The sequence below is a fragment of the Fusarium redolens genome (genome assembly GCF_020744475.1).
Source record: "Fusarium redolens strain MPI-CAGE-AT-0023 chromosome Unknown BKA55scaffold_1, whole genome shotgun sequence".
In the NCBI taxonomy this organism is placed as follows: Eukaryota; Fungi; Ascomycota; class Sordariomycetes; order Hypocreales; family Nectriaceae; genus Fusarium; species Fusarium redolens.
Window position 1 is genome coordinate 1933480 of NW_025763664.1, and position 15579 is coordinate 1949058.

At 48.3% G+C, this 15579-nt stretch overlaps 5 protein-coding genes across 5 annotated transcripts; 2 read left to right on the plus strand and 3 right to left on the minus strand.

Annotated features, from left to right (window-relative positions):
- Nucleotides 1-795: 795 nt before the first annotated feature.
- BKA55DRAFT_549042 (uncharacterized protein) lies at nt 796-6996 on the minus strand. Its single transcript, XM_046191165.1, has 3 exons — nt 6221-6996; nt 1300-6167; nt 796-1247 (listed from the first exon to the last, which is right to left on the minus strand). The coding sequence occupies exons 1-3, from the start codon at nt 6575-6577 to the stop codon at nt 1217-1219; spliced, it is 5256 nt and encodes a 1751-aa protein (XP_046056358.1). The 5' UTR covers nt 6578-6996; the 3' UTR covers nt 796-1216.
- Nucleotides 6997-7326: 330 nt separating this feature from the next.
- BKA55DRAFT_549044 (WD40-repeat-containing domain protein) lies at nt 7327-9186 on the minus strand. Its single transcript, XM_046191166.1, has 2 exons — nt 8741-9186; nt 7327-8695 (listed from the first exon to the last, which is right to left on the minus strand). Exons 1-2 carry the CDS (start codon nt 9097-9099, stop codon nt 7663-7665), a joined length of 1392 nt encoding a protein of 463 aa, XP_046056359.1. The 5' UTR covers nt 9100-9186; the 3' UTR covers nt 7327-7662.
- A 666-nt stretch (nt 9187-9852) lies between these two features.
- BKA55DRAFT_682682 (tRNA guanylyltransferase) lies at nt 9853-11062 on the plus strand (the record flags this gene model as incomplete). The annotated part of the gene is made up of 8 exons (XM_046198390.1): nt 9853-9866; nt 9919-10008; nt 10056-10187; nt 10239-10283; nt 10337-10509; nt 10556-10644; nt 10689-10793; nt 10844-11062. 8 exons carry the CDS (start codon nt 9853-9855, stop codon nt 11060-11062), a joined length of 867 nt encoding a protein of 288 aa, XP_046056360.1.
- Nucleotides 11063-11170: 108 nt separating this feature from the next.
- On the minus strand, nt 11171-11830 carry BKA55DRAFT_682683 (uncharacterized protein; the record flags this gene model as incomplete). The annotated part of the gene is made up of 1 exon (XM_046198391.1): nt 11171-11830. One exon carries the CDS (start codon nt 11828-11830, stop codon nt 11171-11173), a length of 660 nt encoding a protein of 219 aa, XP_046056361.1.
- A 1100-nt stretch (nt 11831-12930) lies between these two features.
- Nucleotides 12931-15420, plus strand: BKA55DRAFT_496725 (uncharacterized protein; the record flags this gene model as incomplete). The annotated part of the gene is made up of 2 exons (XM_046186394.1): nt 12931-13932; nt 13981-15420. 2 exons carry the CDS (start codon nt 12931-12933, stop codon nt 15418-15420), a joined length of 2442 nt encoding a protein of 813 aa, XP_046056362.1.
- Between the last annotated feature and the right edge of the window lie 159 nt (nt 15421-15579).

Genomic DNA, 15579 nt, shown 5'->3' on the forward strand with positions numbered 1-15579 from the left:
CAAACACCCCCGGATCATACGGGCCTGACGGACCTGACCGCACCGGGTGCCCACCCGGTCCTCTTCCCTCCATGATTGGTCCCCCGGTCTCAAAGGCTTGACAAAAAAGTGTCGACCAACTTCTGTTCCACATAATCTTTTCCATTTTATCAACGATTGCCGCGTCTCGTCTTGCTTCGTGTATGACTTGTTATACAAGACCCTCTTCTATTCGCTCGCCAACCAGTTTCGCTTCCAGAAACCCCGAAACTGAGACGCGAGTGTGCGTTGCACGTGGGGGTATGTATCTCTTGATACGGACCGGTCTCTGATCTTCATCTTGCATTTGTTGCCTTGGTCTTGGCAGCTTTCAATCTCGCAGGCAGTACACGTCTCGGGTTTGAGTCCTGTTCACTCGTTCCACAACCCCCACCATTATGCCTAGGTCAAGTGTCACGGAGCTTGGTCTCTTATTAAGGCGAAGTAAAGAGTTGGGCTTTCTGGGCAATCCTCTCAGATTATAATAATCTCACGGTCTACCCGGGTAGGTTTTGGGATGCTCATCTTAAGTTCTCTACTGCTATACTGTAACCTTGCCTTCCTCGTACTAGCATTCACATTTCTCTAACTGGGTGTTGACCCAGTCATTCACCAGATGCCATTGCTGTTCTAACTTGAGGAGATCTATTTTAGGAATTAGGATGAGTTTAGGCATAGGTTTATAAATACTCAAGAATCAATGAGACACATGTTGCTATTTGTAGAACAGCCTCTGACTCTTCGCTAAAGTTTCAGAAAACTGCCCAACATTTCATCATTCGCACATCTTTTCGGCAAGCTGAAGTCATATATATATTAATGATATCTTATATAAGCAAGCCAAGTAACGTCTATCTATACATGTAGCATACAAAGACCTGTCCTTTCAAAGTCTGGTCAATCTCCTCAGGGCTCACCAGGGTTTCATCTATTGGCCCATGACCCCTATACTCCTCAAGAAATGCAAACACATCTACCGTTTCATAGAGGTAATCAGGTAGGTGATAATAAAGCATGTACTAGTGCATTCTACTAGTAAGATCTATCATTTACCACCATATGATTACCTAAATAACATAAAAGCAATGCAACGCCTGTGTTGCTAGCATCATTCTCGAAGCTACTAATTCCAAGTTGTTTTCTTTTTTGCTGTTACCCAGATAGGAAAGCACACCCACCACCATTTTGCCTACACAATTTACCGTTCGTTCGACGGCGAGTTGGGAGAGCTATTCTTGGTTGGTAACTGGTCATTAAATATTATCAAGGACCCAAACTCACTATTGATTTCCAGACGTTCCTGGACCCGGCGTGCGAGGAGAGAAAGCAGGCGACGTCGGGGAGTAGCTTGGGCTGGTTGGCGACTGCTGTGCACCAGGGCTCCTCTGGAAGCTTGGGCTTGTTGGGGAATAAGCCTCAGGAGACGTCGGAGACCATGAAGGGGACGCGGGAGAGTAAGAAGGCGAGGTTGGTCCAGCCCCGTGAATGTTGGGCGATGTTGGGCTGTAGTTGGGGCTCGCCGGTGAGTAACTGGGAGAGGTGGGAGAGTTGAACTGTGCCGGCGATGTCGGCGAGTAGTGTCTAGGAGACGAAGGTGACGTGGGTGAGTAGCTGGGCGACGTCGGGCTGTAGTTGGGGCTTGTAGGGCTTGTCGGACGCAACATCGGCGAGGTGGGAGAGAATGATGGTGATGATGGGCTGAAAGACGGCGATGTTGGTCCATAGCGGCCCATACCACCACCATCGATGAGAGGTGATGTGGGAGAGTATCCCATATTAGGTGATGATGGCGAGTAACTGAATGGCGATGTTGGCGATGTACTACTGAAGGGACTTGCCGCTCCGCGGTTGTAGGGACTAGCACCACCAAAACCATGATCACCACCGACAGTAGTGAAGCCACCAGGTGTTTCCGATCCAGCGCCCTGGATGGGAGAGAAGTTTCCAGCGGCAGGAGAGCTGAGGCTGAGGTAACCCGAATCAGCCATGGGGGAGCCAGTGTCGTAGGGGGTAGCAGCTCCTTCGACATCTCCGCCCTTGGTGGGCATACCAGCCATCAAGCCCATACGAGAGTTGTCAGAAATAACAGTCTCGAGCATCTTGGGATCCAGCAGAACATCAAAGTTACCGGTACCCATGGGCGCCATCTGACCAAGCATGACGTTCTCGGAGATACCACGGCAATCATCCAGTTCACCTGTTGCAGCAGCTTCAAGGAGAATCTCGACTGTCTCCTCGAAAGAACAACGCATCAGAGCACCAGTATCAGCTCGGTTGATACCATGTCGAGTGACAGCTGAAATGGAGCCTCTGTATGTCATTACATCGACGAGGAGGGCAATATGACGATGGTTGACATAAGAACCGTCAAAGGCCAACACGTTAGTCAACTCCTTTGCCAACGCGGCACGAGCAGCTTCAATACCAAAGACCTCAACGATTTGATAGAGATCGTTAGTATATGTTCGAGTCGCGTCGACGCCGTCCACAGCCAAAACGTCGCGCAGAGCAGTACCACTGGTATCCAGATACCACTGTGTGCAGCGAGGGTCATCCTTGATAGCAAGCAAAGCTCCGTCAGGTCCCTCAGTGAGTCGGGTGCCTTTGGTGAGGAAAGCACGTTCGATGCCAGGAACGCCACGAAGAGTGAGAGTATCCAAGAGATGGGCCTCCAGGCGCTTGAGCATGACATCCTCCTCCATACCACCTTCACCCTCCTCATCCTTGTCACCGGTTTGAAGGGTTCGAATACGGATAACCTGCTCATCGGCGTTGTTGTCACTGAAAATGACCGCCAGATCAGTAGGATACTCCTCCTTGATGCGCTGAGCAACATCGTCGATCTTGATCTCCTTATCCAGAAGCTTCTGTCGGTCCAGAGTAATACGTAGAAGCCATCGCGATTGGTTGGCGGTGGGGTCCACGCTCTCATCCGGAATCATGTAGTAAGACTCAACCATGTCCACATCTTCAGGGATGTTTGTTTCCGTGATGTTGGGATCATAGTAAATCTCAGTCACCGAGGTGACAGAGCGAAGGTTGGTGTATTCTACCATACTTCGCAGCTTCTTGGCTTGCTCTTGTCTCGCGAGCGGTGTGTTGAGATACACAGCCATACTGGGAGTCTTGATGTTTTTGGCCAAGTTAAGAATTTCCTTGAGACGTGGTACACCGAGTGTAACGTTCTTGGACGACACACCAGCAAAATGGAAGGTGTTTAGTGTCATCTGAGTAGCAGGCTCACCGATAGACTGTGCAGCCAGAACACCAACCATTTCACCAGGGTTCACAAATGCGCGATCCCATCTGTTCTGGAGTTCACCCAAAATATGGTCGAAAGCTAATTTGTTCAGTCGGTGCTCCTTGACCACCTCCTTGAAGGCCAGGCGAGAGCGAAGCAAGGCCTTGAAGAGAATGGATGCGTTTGCGTCGGCTTCAATTGAGATTTCATCAGTGCCACGAACAATCTTCATGTTATCCAACAAGTTTTGCACCGCTGGGATGACTTCTGACGGTCGCAAGTTGCTTCGGTCATTAGCCTTGACATTAAAGACTCGCTTAGCTGACTCGATGATGCGAGTGATGTTGAGAGGCAGTTGCATCATTTCCTCATTACCCTTTGACTTGTTAATCTGTCGGACTTGTCTGCGATCAGCCAACAACTTTTCCCATTCTTGATCGAGATACTCCATAGATTCCTTGTCACCAGTCAATTCGTTACCGAATTCGTAGTCATGCTTGAACCAGTCCGGGGGGTTGGCAAGATCCAGGCGATACTTCTTCTCGAATGCAGAGTTCGACATATTGAGGATACCCAACTTCTGTTTCTCAATAATCATGGCATCGAGACCGTCTTCACCATAGAGGAACTGAACAATGTCGCCCAGAGAGTTTCGGACAGTTCCGTCGTAACGGGCAGAAAGATCTTCCAGAGCCTTGACCAATCGTCGCTGGATGTAACCTGTTTCAGCAGTCTTGACTGCAGTATCAATGAGACCTTCTCGACCAGCCATGGCGTGGAAGAAAAACTCGCTGGGGGTAAGACCACGGAGGTAGGAGTTCTCGACGAAGCCACGGGCCTCGGGTGAGTAATCGTCCTTGGTGAAATGAGGTAGTGTGCGATACTTGAAACCGAAAGGAATACGCTTGCCTTCAACGATTTGCTGACCGACAAGCGCAGTCATCTGAGAAATATTGATAGATGAACCCTTGGAACCGGAAGAAGCCATGGTGACAGCGTTGTTTGAATCCTTCAAACTCTTCTGTGTTGTGGTACCAGCCTTGTCACGGGCCTGGTTCAGAGCCATGGAGACCTTGTTTTCGAAAGTGGCACGAACGTTCATACCAGGTAGAGCCTCAAGCTCATTGGCCGTGGCCATTGCTGTCAGGCGAGCAACTTCAGCCTTTTCCTCATCAATATGTACCTGAACCTTAGCAATGGTCGCCGCATCGGGAATTGTATCACCAATACCAATGCTGTGACCATTGTTGAGGAGCCAGTATGTGACAACCTGCTGGACACCGTTCAAGAAAGCCATCGCACCTTCGGGGCCAAGTTCGTTGTAGCTGATATGCACAATACCTCCCGCAGCAGCACCAATGTTCTTCTTAGTCAGAAGACCATACATCAGTTGGCCGGCTTGGATCAGAAGGCCCTCGTCCTTAAGAGGTGCATTTTCACCAGAATCCGTGCCGTTAAACAGGCTAACCTCCTTAGGAATAACCATGCTAATAAGCTGTTTACCAGTCCATCGAGGACGAGGTTTATAGATAGCGGGTTGAGGAATGACGCCGTCCCAGTTAGGCACCCAGAGCATACAGTTCATGATTTGCTCCTTTGTGAGGAAAACATCTCGACGGCAAAGCTTGTATGCACCAGCAAGAGAGTCCTGGACAATACCCATCAAAGGACCATTCTTCTGAGGAGAGACAATGTTTAAGGGGACTAGACAAAGCTCTTTGACCTCAGCGCGTGTTTCTTCGCTCTGGGGGACGTGAAGGTTCATCTCATCACCATCGAAATCGGCGTTGTAAGGAGAAGTGACAGAAAGATTGAGGCGGAAGGTTGAGTATGGCATGACGCGGACACGATGACCCATCATAGATTCTTTATGCAGAGAGGGCTGACGGTTGAAGATGATGTAGTCACCAGTCATCAAATGACGCTCAACCTTCCATCCGTATTCCAGAGAGATCGCACCCGCACGACGGTGATGGCGTAAATCGATTCGCTGACCATCGGCTCGGATGACATACTTAGCACCGGGGTGTTCGTTGGGTCCATTCTCGACAAGTTGATGCAGCTTCCCGATATTGTAGGGTGTGACAGTCTCGGGATAGGTGAGGGTCCTGGCAATACTGCGAGGGACACCGACCTCGTGTAGTGAAAGGTTGGCATCACCAGTAATGACAGTACGTGCCGAAAAGTCGACACGCTTACCCATCAAATTACCTCGGAGACGACCCTCCTTACCCTTTAGACGTGCACGAATAGCCTTCACAGGTCGGCCACTCTTCTGTAGAGCACGAGGTTGACCAGCAATGTCATTGTCCATGTAGGTGGCAACATGATATTGCAAGAGTTCCTCAAAGTCTCGGGCAATATGTTGAGGGGATCCTTCACGAATGGCTTGCTTGACATTTCCGTTGGCACGGATGATATCACCCAACTTGTAGGTCAAATCATCTTCGTTGCGCATACCAGTTCCAGTGCCATCCATGGAAATACTGGGACGGACTGGGGGTGGCGGCACAGGAAGGACAGTAAGAACCATCCATTCGGGACGAGCGTAATCGGAGTTGAGACCCATGTTGACAAGATCATCCTCCGTAATCCTCCTTAGAATGCTGTGAGCCATCTCGGGGGTGATGGGTGTTGTCTCCTTCTTCTTCGACTTCTGTCCATCTTCATCGACTGTAACTTCATCAAAGGCGGCCTTGAGTTGTAGAGCTGCCTGTCGAACGTTAGGCTGCATGTTACCGCAACCACCGTGCCCTCTCGGAGGACCAGTCTTCGTGCCGAACTCATCGTCCTTTTGCTTGGCTTCGTCGTTCTCACATCTCCGCTTCTTCTTGCAGACTTCCCACACGCGGTTGAAACGGACTTTAGGATCTCGAGTGTTAATGGCGTTAACGAACTCAGGATCTCTCTGATTAGGCGGTTAGCATCAAAGGTCAAATAGCGTCATACAGCGAGACCAACATCATCGGCTAGCACTTTGCTGCAGTTGTGGCAGACAATCTCCAAAATCTTCTTGACTTTCTTGATAAATCCGGGATGGTAGACAGGTTTGGCCAGTTCGATATGACCAAAGTGGCCAGGGCACTCGCCCATTGCTTGGGTGCAGGTCTTGCAACGGAATTGTCGATCGATCGATCCGAGGAGCGGGTCATTGAGGCCACCATCACGAGGCTTTGTTTTGTTCTCCTCCATCGTTTCGGGATAAGTAATGTGGCAGACACTCATGTTCTTGATCTCCTCGGGAGACATCAAACCGAACTGAATCTCTTCCACCGTCTTGAGCGGAGCGCTCGAGTGGGTGAAGTAAAGGTTGGCCATGGTGGCGATATGTGATTGTTCTGACGTGGAGTGGAAAGGAGCGAGAAGCGAGAGTAGAGATCCAAACGCGCGCCGAAACGCAAAGAAACGCGAAAAGTAGAAGAAAAGTGCAAAAAGATGCTATTAAAAAGGTTTTTGGTCGCGCAAGGCTGTAAAGTCGATAATAAATTCTCTCAAATGCGATTGCTTGAATGGGCGATGAGCAGCAACGCCTGTCCTGGCCACTGGCTCAGGTGAACCTCAGGCTGGTCTCCCCCGTCGCCGCCACCTTGTAGGTTGCAGAAACTCGAAAAATCGCGGTCGGCGATGTCGTCGATCGTTCGTTATCGGTGGTTAAGCTGTTTCGATGGGATGCGCGCGATGCCCGACGCGCGCTGTGATGACTTTGTGCTGTAGGCAAAGTTTTGTCGTGGTTGAAGCGAGAAGGTCGGGGGAAGCCTGAAAGATTCTGGACTTGAGAACGGCTAGTAGCAGTTGTGCGCTAAGCCTTTTTGGGCCTCACTGAGCTCAGGGTGTTGCCTGAGGCTTGTGGCACGCGTGAGTAGAGCTACTTTTGGTGCACGTTCTCGCGCGCTTACTAAAGCCAATTTTCGGTGTAAAATGAAAGCCAGTCGCGCTTTTGGATGGGTCTCCAAAGTATCGGTACTCGTACCCCCAAGAAATTGGATCCAATCACGCCCTCTGACGTTAGAGATCCGGGCAGTGACTCAGGCTATGGCGAAACAGCTCCTAATCATTGATTCTGAGCACTTGATCCTTGAATCAGTTTGCATGAAATTATGTTATTGCTGTGGACTATCAAGAGGCTATAAGAAAGAAGAAAGTCACATTCGCCCTGACTACATACTCAGAAGTACTATCAGATATGGTATGGATATTGAGATAAGTCTTGTAAGTCTTGAGACGCAAATCATAATAAATTCTTTCTGTATTTTGCAAAATATTTCATTCGTCTCATTATTAGACGAAAATGGTATGTTTGCAATCATCCCTATTCCATGCAGCTTTGGCCACTCCAAATGCGACAAAGGCCCCTTTGTTCTTTGCCATCCATCCATGTTTCCACCCATCATCTCCTTTGTTGTCTAACGCTTTCGGCCTCTTTTCCCGGCCGTGCTTTTCTTGACGGGTATCTTTTCCTCCAAATCGCTTTGACCCTCTCCAGGACTCCTACGTCTCATGGTGCCGGTTGATACTGCGATGAATTCATCCTCGCTGTCGCTCTCCCCGAGATTAAACAGAATTGGCATCCGAAAGCTTTCTCCCTCGTCCAGAGTTTTTGATGGATCCAGAGTCAATACATCGATCTCCTCATCTTCAGCATCTAGTCGCCGTCGGTGTATCTCTTCCTGTGCATAGATATCGAAATCATCTTCCCGCTCGATGTACTCAACATTCTCTTCCACTTCAGCAAAGTCAGGCGCCAGCGCCGACCATTTTTGTGGACTGACAACAGACCATATGTATATGCGACCAGTTTCCAAGCCACAGGCAGCCAAAAGCGCACGAGTGGGATGCCACTCTATCACGCCTTGTTCTTCTTTTGGGTCCTTGAGCATACACACAAGACTGCCATGGTTACGTTCCCATACGTACAGCTCGTGGTTGTTATACGTCGATGCTGCTACATATTCACCAGTTGCACTGAACGTGACGTGATTCCATGATAGCCTGTTGACAACGTCCTGGAACTTGTGCTCCAGTGGTACTTGTAGGGTGTCGAGATCGAGGTTCTCGGCCAGTAAATTTGGTACTCGGAAAGTTCGAATAATTCGGTCTTGGGAATTGACTAATAACTCGCGGCCCGATACAGTCATTCGCATGGTGGTAATAACACCCGAACATATCTTCTCCGAGTAAATAATTTCGTACGTCTTCGCATCGATAATGTTAAGCTTTCCTTTGTTGGTTCCGGCGAGGATATGGTCTCCGGTTGTGCTCCAGATCGCAGAAGTTGTCATTTGTTTGGCATCTTCTTTGGCTTGTTTTTCGCGCAATGCCGCATCGTCGGTACTCGGTCGCTTCGCCGCTGAGGGGAGAATATGTTTTACGTCGACAGGATCGGTTACGTCGACTAGGACTGGCTGCTCTTCGAATAGCGCTGCGACGAATTGAAGGCTGACTCACGTTAGTCAAGCTCAAGAGATGATCGCGCTTCCTTACTGGTTCCATGGATGAAGCTCAGCCATATACGCAGGCGCGCGAAAACGAACCTCACGAAGACGCTTTCCATCCTGAAGGTCCCAAAGGATAGCTTTCCATCCTTGGCAGGTCGTAAGAAGATACTGTCCACATCTTGACCAGCTCAGAAATGTAATGCTCTTATTGTGACCTCTTAGTTTCCTCGCGACTCCCATTGTCTCCAGATCCCAAATCACAACGGTTCCATCGACTCGGCCCGAAGCAAGGTAATCGCCCTGGCGATTAAAACGTAGAGTTGTTGCATGTCCTGAACGGATCGTATTTGTGATGTGCTCGGGGTAATCTTGGAGAAGATAGTCATCTGAGAGTAAGAGATTCATAATAGCGAGACGCTGAAAGTCAGCGTCAAAGAATAGTAGTTAGAATAAAGAGCTTGTGTTCCATTAACGAAAGTGTTTGTGTAAGCTCTAGAAATTGGCTTCAGCCGTGCTGTTGGAGGTGGGCTTGATCTGCAAGGCTACAGGCGCAGGCCCACAGGACCTAGGTGTGCAAATAAAAATGTGGCTGATGCTTTGTTCCTCACAGTCGCTTATGTCTTGGAGTAAGATGAGTGACAGTCTTTATATGGAGTTGTTCTTCATGAAATGATCTTGTATTAATTCATTACTCAGATATAGGGAAGGGGTATGTGCTTTCTGTTCTTGGATGTATGTAGTCGTCTGTCGCTCAAAGGTTTGAGCGAAGCTTCATGTACAGTACCGAGGGGCGCTAGAAGAGATTGAAGATAGATACAATGCCTTCAAATTAGGTGCTACATGATCTATCAAATCATAGCTACACATCTGAATTATGAAGATCGCTATATAGCTTAAAGTTTAGAAGTTTAGTATTATTATTACAATTCTTAGGTTTGAACTTGGGCGTAACTTTATACATTTGTTATATCATTTCTCTCCAACATTTCTTGGACCCCAAGGAGTACATAAAATATTCGCTTCTCCACCATATCCAAGTTGCACTAACAAGCAAATCACATTGACTCACAAACACCAGACTCACAAACACAGCCAGCGCATATATAATTTAAACCATCATTCTTTGTTTACGGTCAACTTCTCATTGAGGCTCGCAAAATGGCGAATTCCAAGTGAGTCTTGATAGCTCCTGTACCTACATCATCGCTAATCGAATGATTCAAGATTTGAATATGTCCGTAACTTTGAGACGCCAGATCCGCTACTACCCAACACATGGATCGTGGTTCGAGTCGATGGAAGAGGTTTCACAAAGTAAATCGATTTTTGCTCTTCAAAATGAGTCTCCTAACAATCGATAGAATGTGTGCCAAGTATGGCTTCGAAAAGCCAAATGATCGCCGTGCCCTTGATCTCATGAACACTGCTGCAAAGGCCGTCGTTACTGAATTACCCGAAATCACCATTGCATACGGCGTCAGTGATGAGTACAGGTTTGTTAGATGAACCATTTGAAGGTTTTGTATCACTGACACCTTAAACAGCTTCGTCTTTCACAAGGCATGCACTTTGTTCGATCGAAGAGCCAGGTCCGTTTACAATCAATCTCCCCAGCCTACGTCCCAAGCTTACAATTTGCTAGTAAACTTGTTAGCACTGTCGTCTCAACATTCACTGCAAATTATGTATACTGTTGGTCGGCTCACTTCCCAGAAAACCCATTGTCTCCTCCACTGCCATCCTTCGATGGAAGGGCAGTGTGCTACCCTAGTGTACAGAATCTCCGGGATTACATGAGCTGGAGACAAGCAGATTGTAGGTTTTACAACTATACAAATGGCCCAGACTAACATAACTTAAGGTCACATCAATAACCTCTACAATACATGTTTCTGGTCTTTGATCCAACTCGGAGGTCTTGACAACAAGGAGGCTGAGAGTACTCTTGCTGTAAGTGATCGTACCATGAAGCTTGAACGAGCTGACAACATTAGCGCACATTGGCAGCAGACAAAAATGAGATACTCTTCTCCCGCTTTTCTATCAACTACAACAACGAGCCCGAGATATACAGAAAGGGTAGTGTTATCTTCCGTGACGTAAGTGCTCTCATCTTCACTCTCTGAGAACTAGCACTAACTTTCTATAGTACGAACTGGTTGACCCAAGCTCTCACAATACCATGCAAACAATCGACTCTCAAGCAGAGCCCGTTGAGCAATCAAAGTCACAGAAGGAGAAGGACAAGAAGAGCCGAGCCAAAGCTCGTGTGGTGGTGGAACACATGGACATCATCAAGGACGATTTCTGGAACCAAAGACCATGGCTTCTTTCCAACAAGCCCGGGAAGATTCCGAAACAGACGTAAAATATACATCTATGGGGTATCATCCAAAAATTCCATTAACCTCAACTCCGTGAATATGCTTTCGCTGTATATGCCTTCAAACTCCAATCTTCCATGTCCCTCTATGTTCTATTTCCCAGCCTCTTTCGCTCTTTGTCTCCTTTTCTCTTCTTTCTTTGCTCGCCGCCGTTTTTTCTCCTCGTCTGCGTCGCTCGATTCTGCTGAGGACTTGGAGGATTTGGAGGACCTTTTCGACTTGGACTTGAGCTCTCGGCGTGCAGCTTTCTCGGCCCTTCTCGCGGCCCGTACTTCCTTTCGCTTCCTCTTTGCTTCTTTTCGGGCTTTCTTCTCCTCCTTGGTTTCTTTCCGAGGCTTGTCCTTGTCAGACTTGTCGCCTTCTTGTTGGTCACTCGATTCGGTTTCGGATGAGTCCGTGCTCGAGTCGTTGATTGTGAGTTTATCTATTGTTCCTTCGAGGAATCCGCCTCGTACGAAGGTCGTGTATACGGAGTATTTGCCGAGGTTCTTTTCGAGAGCGTTCAGCTTGCCTGTTGTGACAGTCTGAACCACTTTTCCATCCTTGGAGGTATCGATACCCTTGAGTTGCTCATCGAATGCATTCATCCACCATTGGTCACTAGTGAAATGCTGTTTCTGACCCAGTCCTCGAGTATTGTCTTTGCGATTCAGCAGCAGAGGTTTCGCAAGACCGATTGAGTCGTCGGTTTTATGTAGGGAGTGACCGGTGCCTCGCCAGCCTTGGGAGGATAGTAGCGCATGTGCGTCCATTGTAGTATTGTGTATTGAGCCTCTCCTGCGACCAATTTGATGGGTGTTGGTCCAGTTTTTGTCAAAGAGGGAACGGGATAAAGAATTGGAGGATTGAAGGTTGGACGGTTTCGAGGGTCGCGATTGGGATTTTTTTTAGCGGGGCTGGCTTATCAGTCCCCAGATTGGTCTTATCAATGGTCGTCGTATTTCCGTTTCGCCTACCCTATATCTCCCAAAAGACTACAGAAATTCTTGTATGTATGCATACCAACACCGAGCATAAACCGTAAGGCTTAGTTAGAGTGCTAAATAATTATTCGCATCAAGATTACAGATAGTTGTCGCCTTTGATCAACATTATTGTGAATGCAGTCACCGTTTCTGAACTTCCTTCCTGCTAATCACCCGAAAGTCCAATATCCGCTTTATCGAGTTATCTTCATGTCGAAAAGGGCATGGAGATACTTGTTGACGCAGGTGGAATGTTGGCTTCCACAATCCTTAGTTGTGTAGTACCATGTTCTAGTGTTCTGGTATGTTTGACCTAAGCTTAACCCCTGAGATATGCAACTGATCTCATAACCAAGATACGCTATTCAAGTAGTACTGTGTATGACGTTAGATCTACATGTCCTATTACCAGCGCTAGGACTTCTAAGACGATACTTATTAAAAACACCCTTCATTTTTCGATTCAGCGTGATATATCGAACTTATATCTTTCATTTCTTTCTATGAAAGTGAGGACAAAAGGTCTGCATCTTCTTGGTCAAACGCACGTGACGAAAGCATATTACGACTTCAGTGATTACATCACACCAATTACAACCCGTCTGCACCTCATACCAGGCTTCGAGTGTTCAGGTCTGAGCCTAGAACCTACGGAGTGCATGTTTCAGTATTGCACGACCAACAGCACTGCCTACCCAGGCAACTAGGACGTTCAGCCTGAAACTGAGCGTTTAATCTTTGATCCTGCACACACACAGGCCATGCTCAGGCCATGACTTGTTGACATCACAGCCAACGCGTACTATATAACCAACTGCCCCCAGCTCATGACCAGCTTGTTTAGCAACAAATCCATCTAAAGTTTCGTCTGGGTCAATATCATCAAAATGGCGCCAACATGCTCAGATCCTCGTCAGATCGTCATCACTCTCAACCCCGCGCGTCGCCAAGCCCTCCTCAAGCTCGTTGATGAGATCACTACTTACATGAGTGATCAACTACAAGCTTCCGACGATGAGCTTGGCCCTGTCCTATCAACGCCTCGAAACGAGAGCGGGCCTTCTACACCAAGAGACGAGAATAGATCGTTGACACCCAGAAATGATGACTCTGATAGAAATGCTCAGCAGCAGCAGCCGAACAAGTCATCGGCGCAAGCACTGCGCATCCAGAAAGCTGCCATAAAGCACTTGAAGGAATGGAAAAAGGAATTCATGCCCAAGCTAGAGGAGATTGTTCGTGTCAAGGATGATCACAAGATTCAGGAGGAAAGGCGCAAACATCAACAGGAGGCAGAAAAGAGGAAGCTCGATACACCCGAAGAAGGCGAGAATCTCATCAGTTTTGGAGAGAATAAGATTGACAAGTCTGAGAATATTGCTTTACAGGCTTTGTATCATCCTATCCCAACAAGACTGACGACGATCCCTGCTGCCGACAGAAGAGAGGCTATATCATGTATCCTACTCCTTCTGCTCTCCACGGGCAAGTATTCCGCCCATACACGAGCGCTTGCGCTCTATCTTGCTTCCTCTCTGGAGATTCCTCAGACTTTCATCACCAAGGAAGAAATGGAAATTGCCAAGACTCTTCTCGAATCCTCCAAGGACCAAGATAAGCAGCAGGATGTCATGTCTGCGGAGGCCGAAGCTTCCAAGCGCCGAGAAGAGAACAAGTTCAGTCGATTCTGGAAAGTTGGGCTTGCTTCTGTTGCTGGTGCAGCTGTGATCGGCGTCACTGGTGGTCTGGCAGCACCTCTTGTCGCTGGAGCTGTCGGTGGTATCCTCGGTGGTGTGGGCTTGGGGGGTGTTGCTAGCTTTCTTGGTATTTTCTGGATGAATGGTGCTCTTGTAGGCGCTCTTTTTGGTGCCTATGGAGGAAAGATGACTGTAAGTTACTTTTCAAACCCCCCTGTTTCTTCCCGACTAACATCACAGGGTGAAATGATGGACAAATACGCGAAAGAAGTCGAGGACTTTCGCTTCATCCCTCTTAGGGGCGAATGGGGAGAGGTCTTTAATGCAGAACAGGATCAAACACAAGCACAGGAACGGCGACTGCGTGTTACAATTGGTATCAATGGCTGGCTTCGCGATGAGGATGATGTGACTAAGCCATGGCGTATCCTTAGTGACGACACTGAGGTCTTCGCTCTGCGCTATGAGATGAAGTCTCTCATTGCCTTGGGACATGCTCTGCGAAGCATGGTCGAATCGTTTGCCTGGAAGAAGCTCAAGGTCGAGATCATCAAACGTACTGCCTTTGCCACCCTGCTTGCGGCTCTTTGGCCTATCCAGGTACTTGCTGCTGCATCCAACATTGACAATCCTTTTGGTCATGCACATAACCGATCTCGAAAAGCAGGCCAGCTACTCGCTGACGCTCTGATCAACAAGGTTCAAGGCGAGCGGCCTGTTACTCTAATCGGATATTCCCTTGGCGCTACAGCGATTCATGCCTGCTTGCAGTCACTTGCTGAGCGGCACGCTTTTGGGCTCATTGATTCAGTTGTCATCATCGGCGCTCCCGCTCCTTCAGCCCCCCCTCACTGGCGTACCCTCCGCACCGTGGTCTCGGGAAAGATCTTCAATGTCTATTCAGAGAACGATATGATTCTTGGATTTGTCTACCGCGCTCACAGTCTTTCCATGGGTGTCTCAGGCTTACAGAATATCCAAGAGGTTGAAGGTATTCAGAACCTCGATCTCAGCGATTCCGTCAGTGGACACCTCCGATATCCCGATCTCATTGGCGAGATTCTCAACAAGTGTGGATTTGTTGGAATCAAGACAACATCGGAGATCGAAAAGGATGATGTGATTTTGATGAAGGACCGTCATGCCGAGGGCGAGTTGATCAATTTCGAAGGGACTACAGTTGAGGGAAAGGAGAGTCCTCAGTCGCCAAACCAAGAGCAGATCGAAAAGGATCTTCATGGACTCAACATCTCTCCTCCGGCTCTTGCATCGCCATCGCAACCTCCAGACCAAGGAAAGTCACTACAGCAGTCCAGCACTGAGAACCCACCGCTTCCTCAAAGGCCCACTCCGCAGGACAGGGAAGAAGAAGCACCAAAGCTGCCCCGACGGCCCGTAGCGAGCCAAGCACAGCCATCATCAGCACCAGATGATGAAGCTGGACCGCCATTGCCCCGACGTCCTACGGAAACCCAACAGGAAGACAGGCCTACTATTCCCCGCAGACCAGTTGGAGCAGATAAAGAGGTGAACCCTCCTCTTCCTCGACGTCTTGAATCTTCACATGATACTCATCAACAACAACAACGGCCGTGGACGCCCGAGTCGAATCTTACAGATGATGAGGAGTATGGGCACATTGCTATGGTGAACTATGACAGCGACCACAGTACAAAATGAGGGCAGAATCTATTGGTTAGAGACTCGGTCAAATAGAGTTATCATCGAACCGGGTCAACAGTAGGGGACGCCGAGTTTACATTTGTCGGTAAAACCCCAAGCTCTAATCATTTCGATAAGGCCCTAGGGAATATATGTTAGTATATCTGTATGATAATA

Coding starts and splice junctions, on each gene's coding strand:
- BKA55DRAFT_549042 (XM_046191165.1), bottom strand. CDS start 6,577: ATGGCCAACCTTTACTTCACCCACTCGAGCGCTCCGCTCAAGACGGTG. Junction 6,168..6,220: donor GCAAAGTGCTAGCCGATGAT/GTTGGTCTCGCT, acceptor CCGCCTAATCAG/AGAGATCCTGAGTTCGTTAA. Junction 1,248..1,299: donor GGAACGTCTGGAAATCAATA/GTGAGTTTGGGT, acceptor AACCAAGAATAG/CTCTCCCAACTCGCCGTCGA.
- BKA55DRAFT_549044 (XM_046191166.1), bottom strand. CDS start 9,099: ATGAATCTCTTACTCTCAGATGACTATCTTCTCCAAGATTACCCCGAG. Junction 8,696..8,740: donor GAGCTTCATCCATGGAACCA/GTAAGGAAGCGC, acceptor AACGTGAGTCAG/CCTTCAATTCGTCGCAGCGC.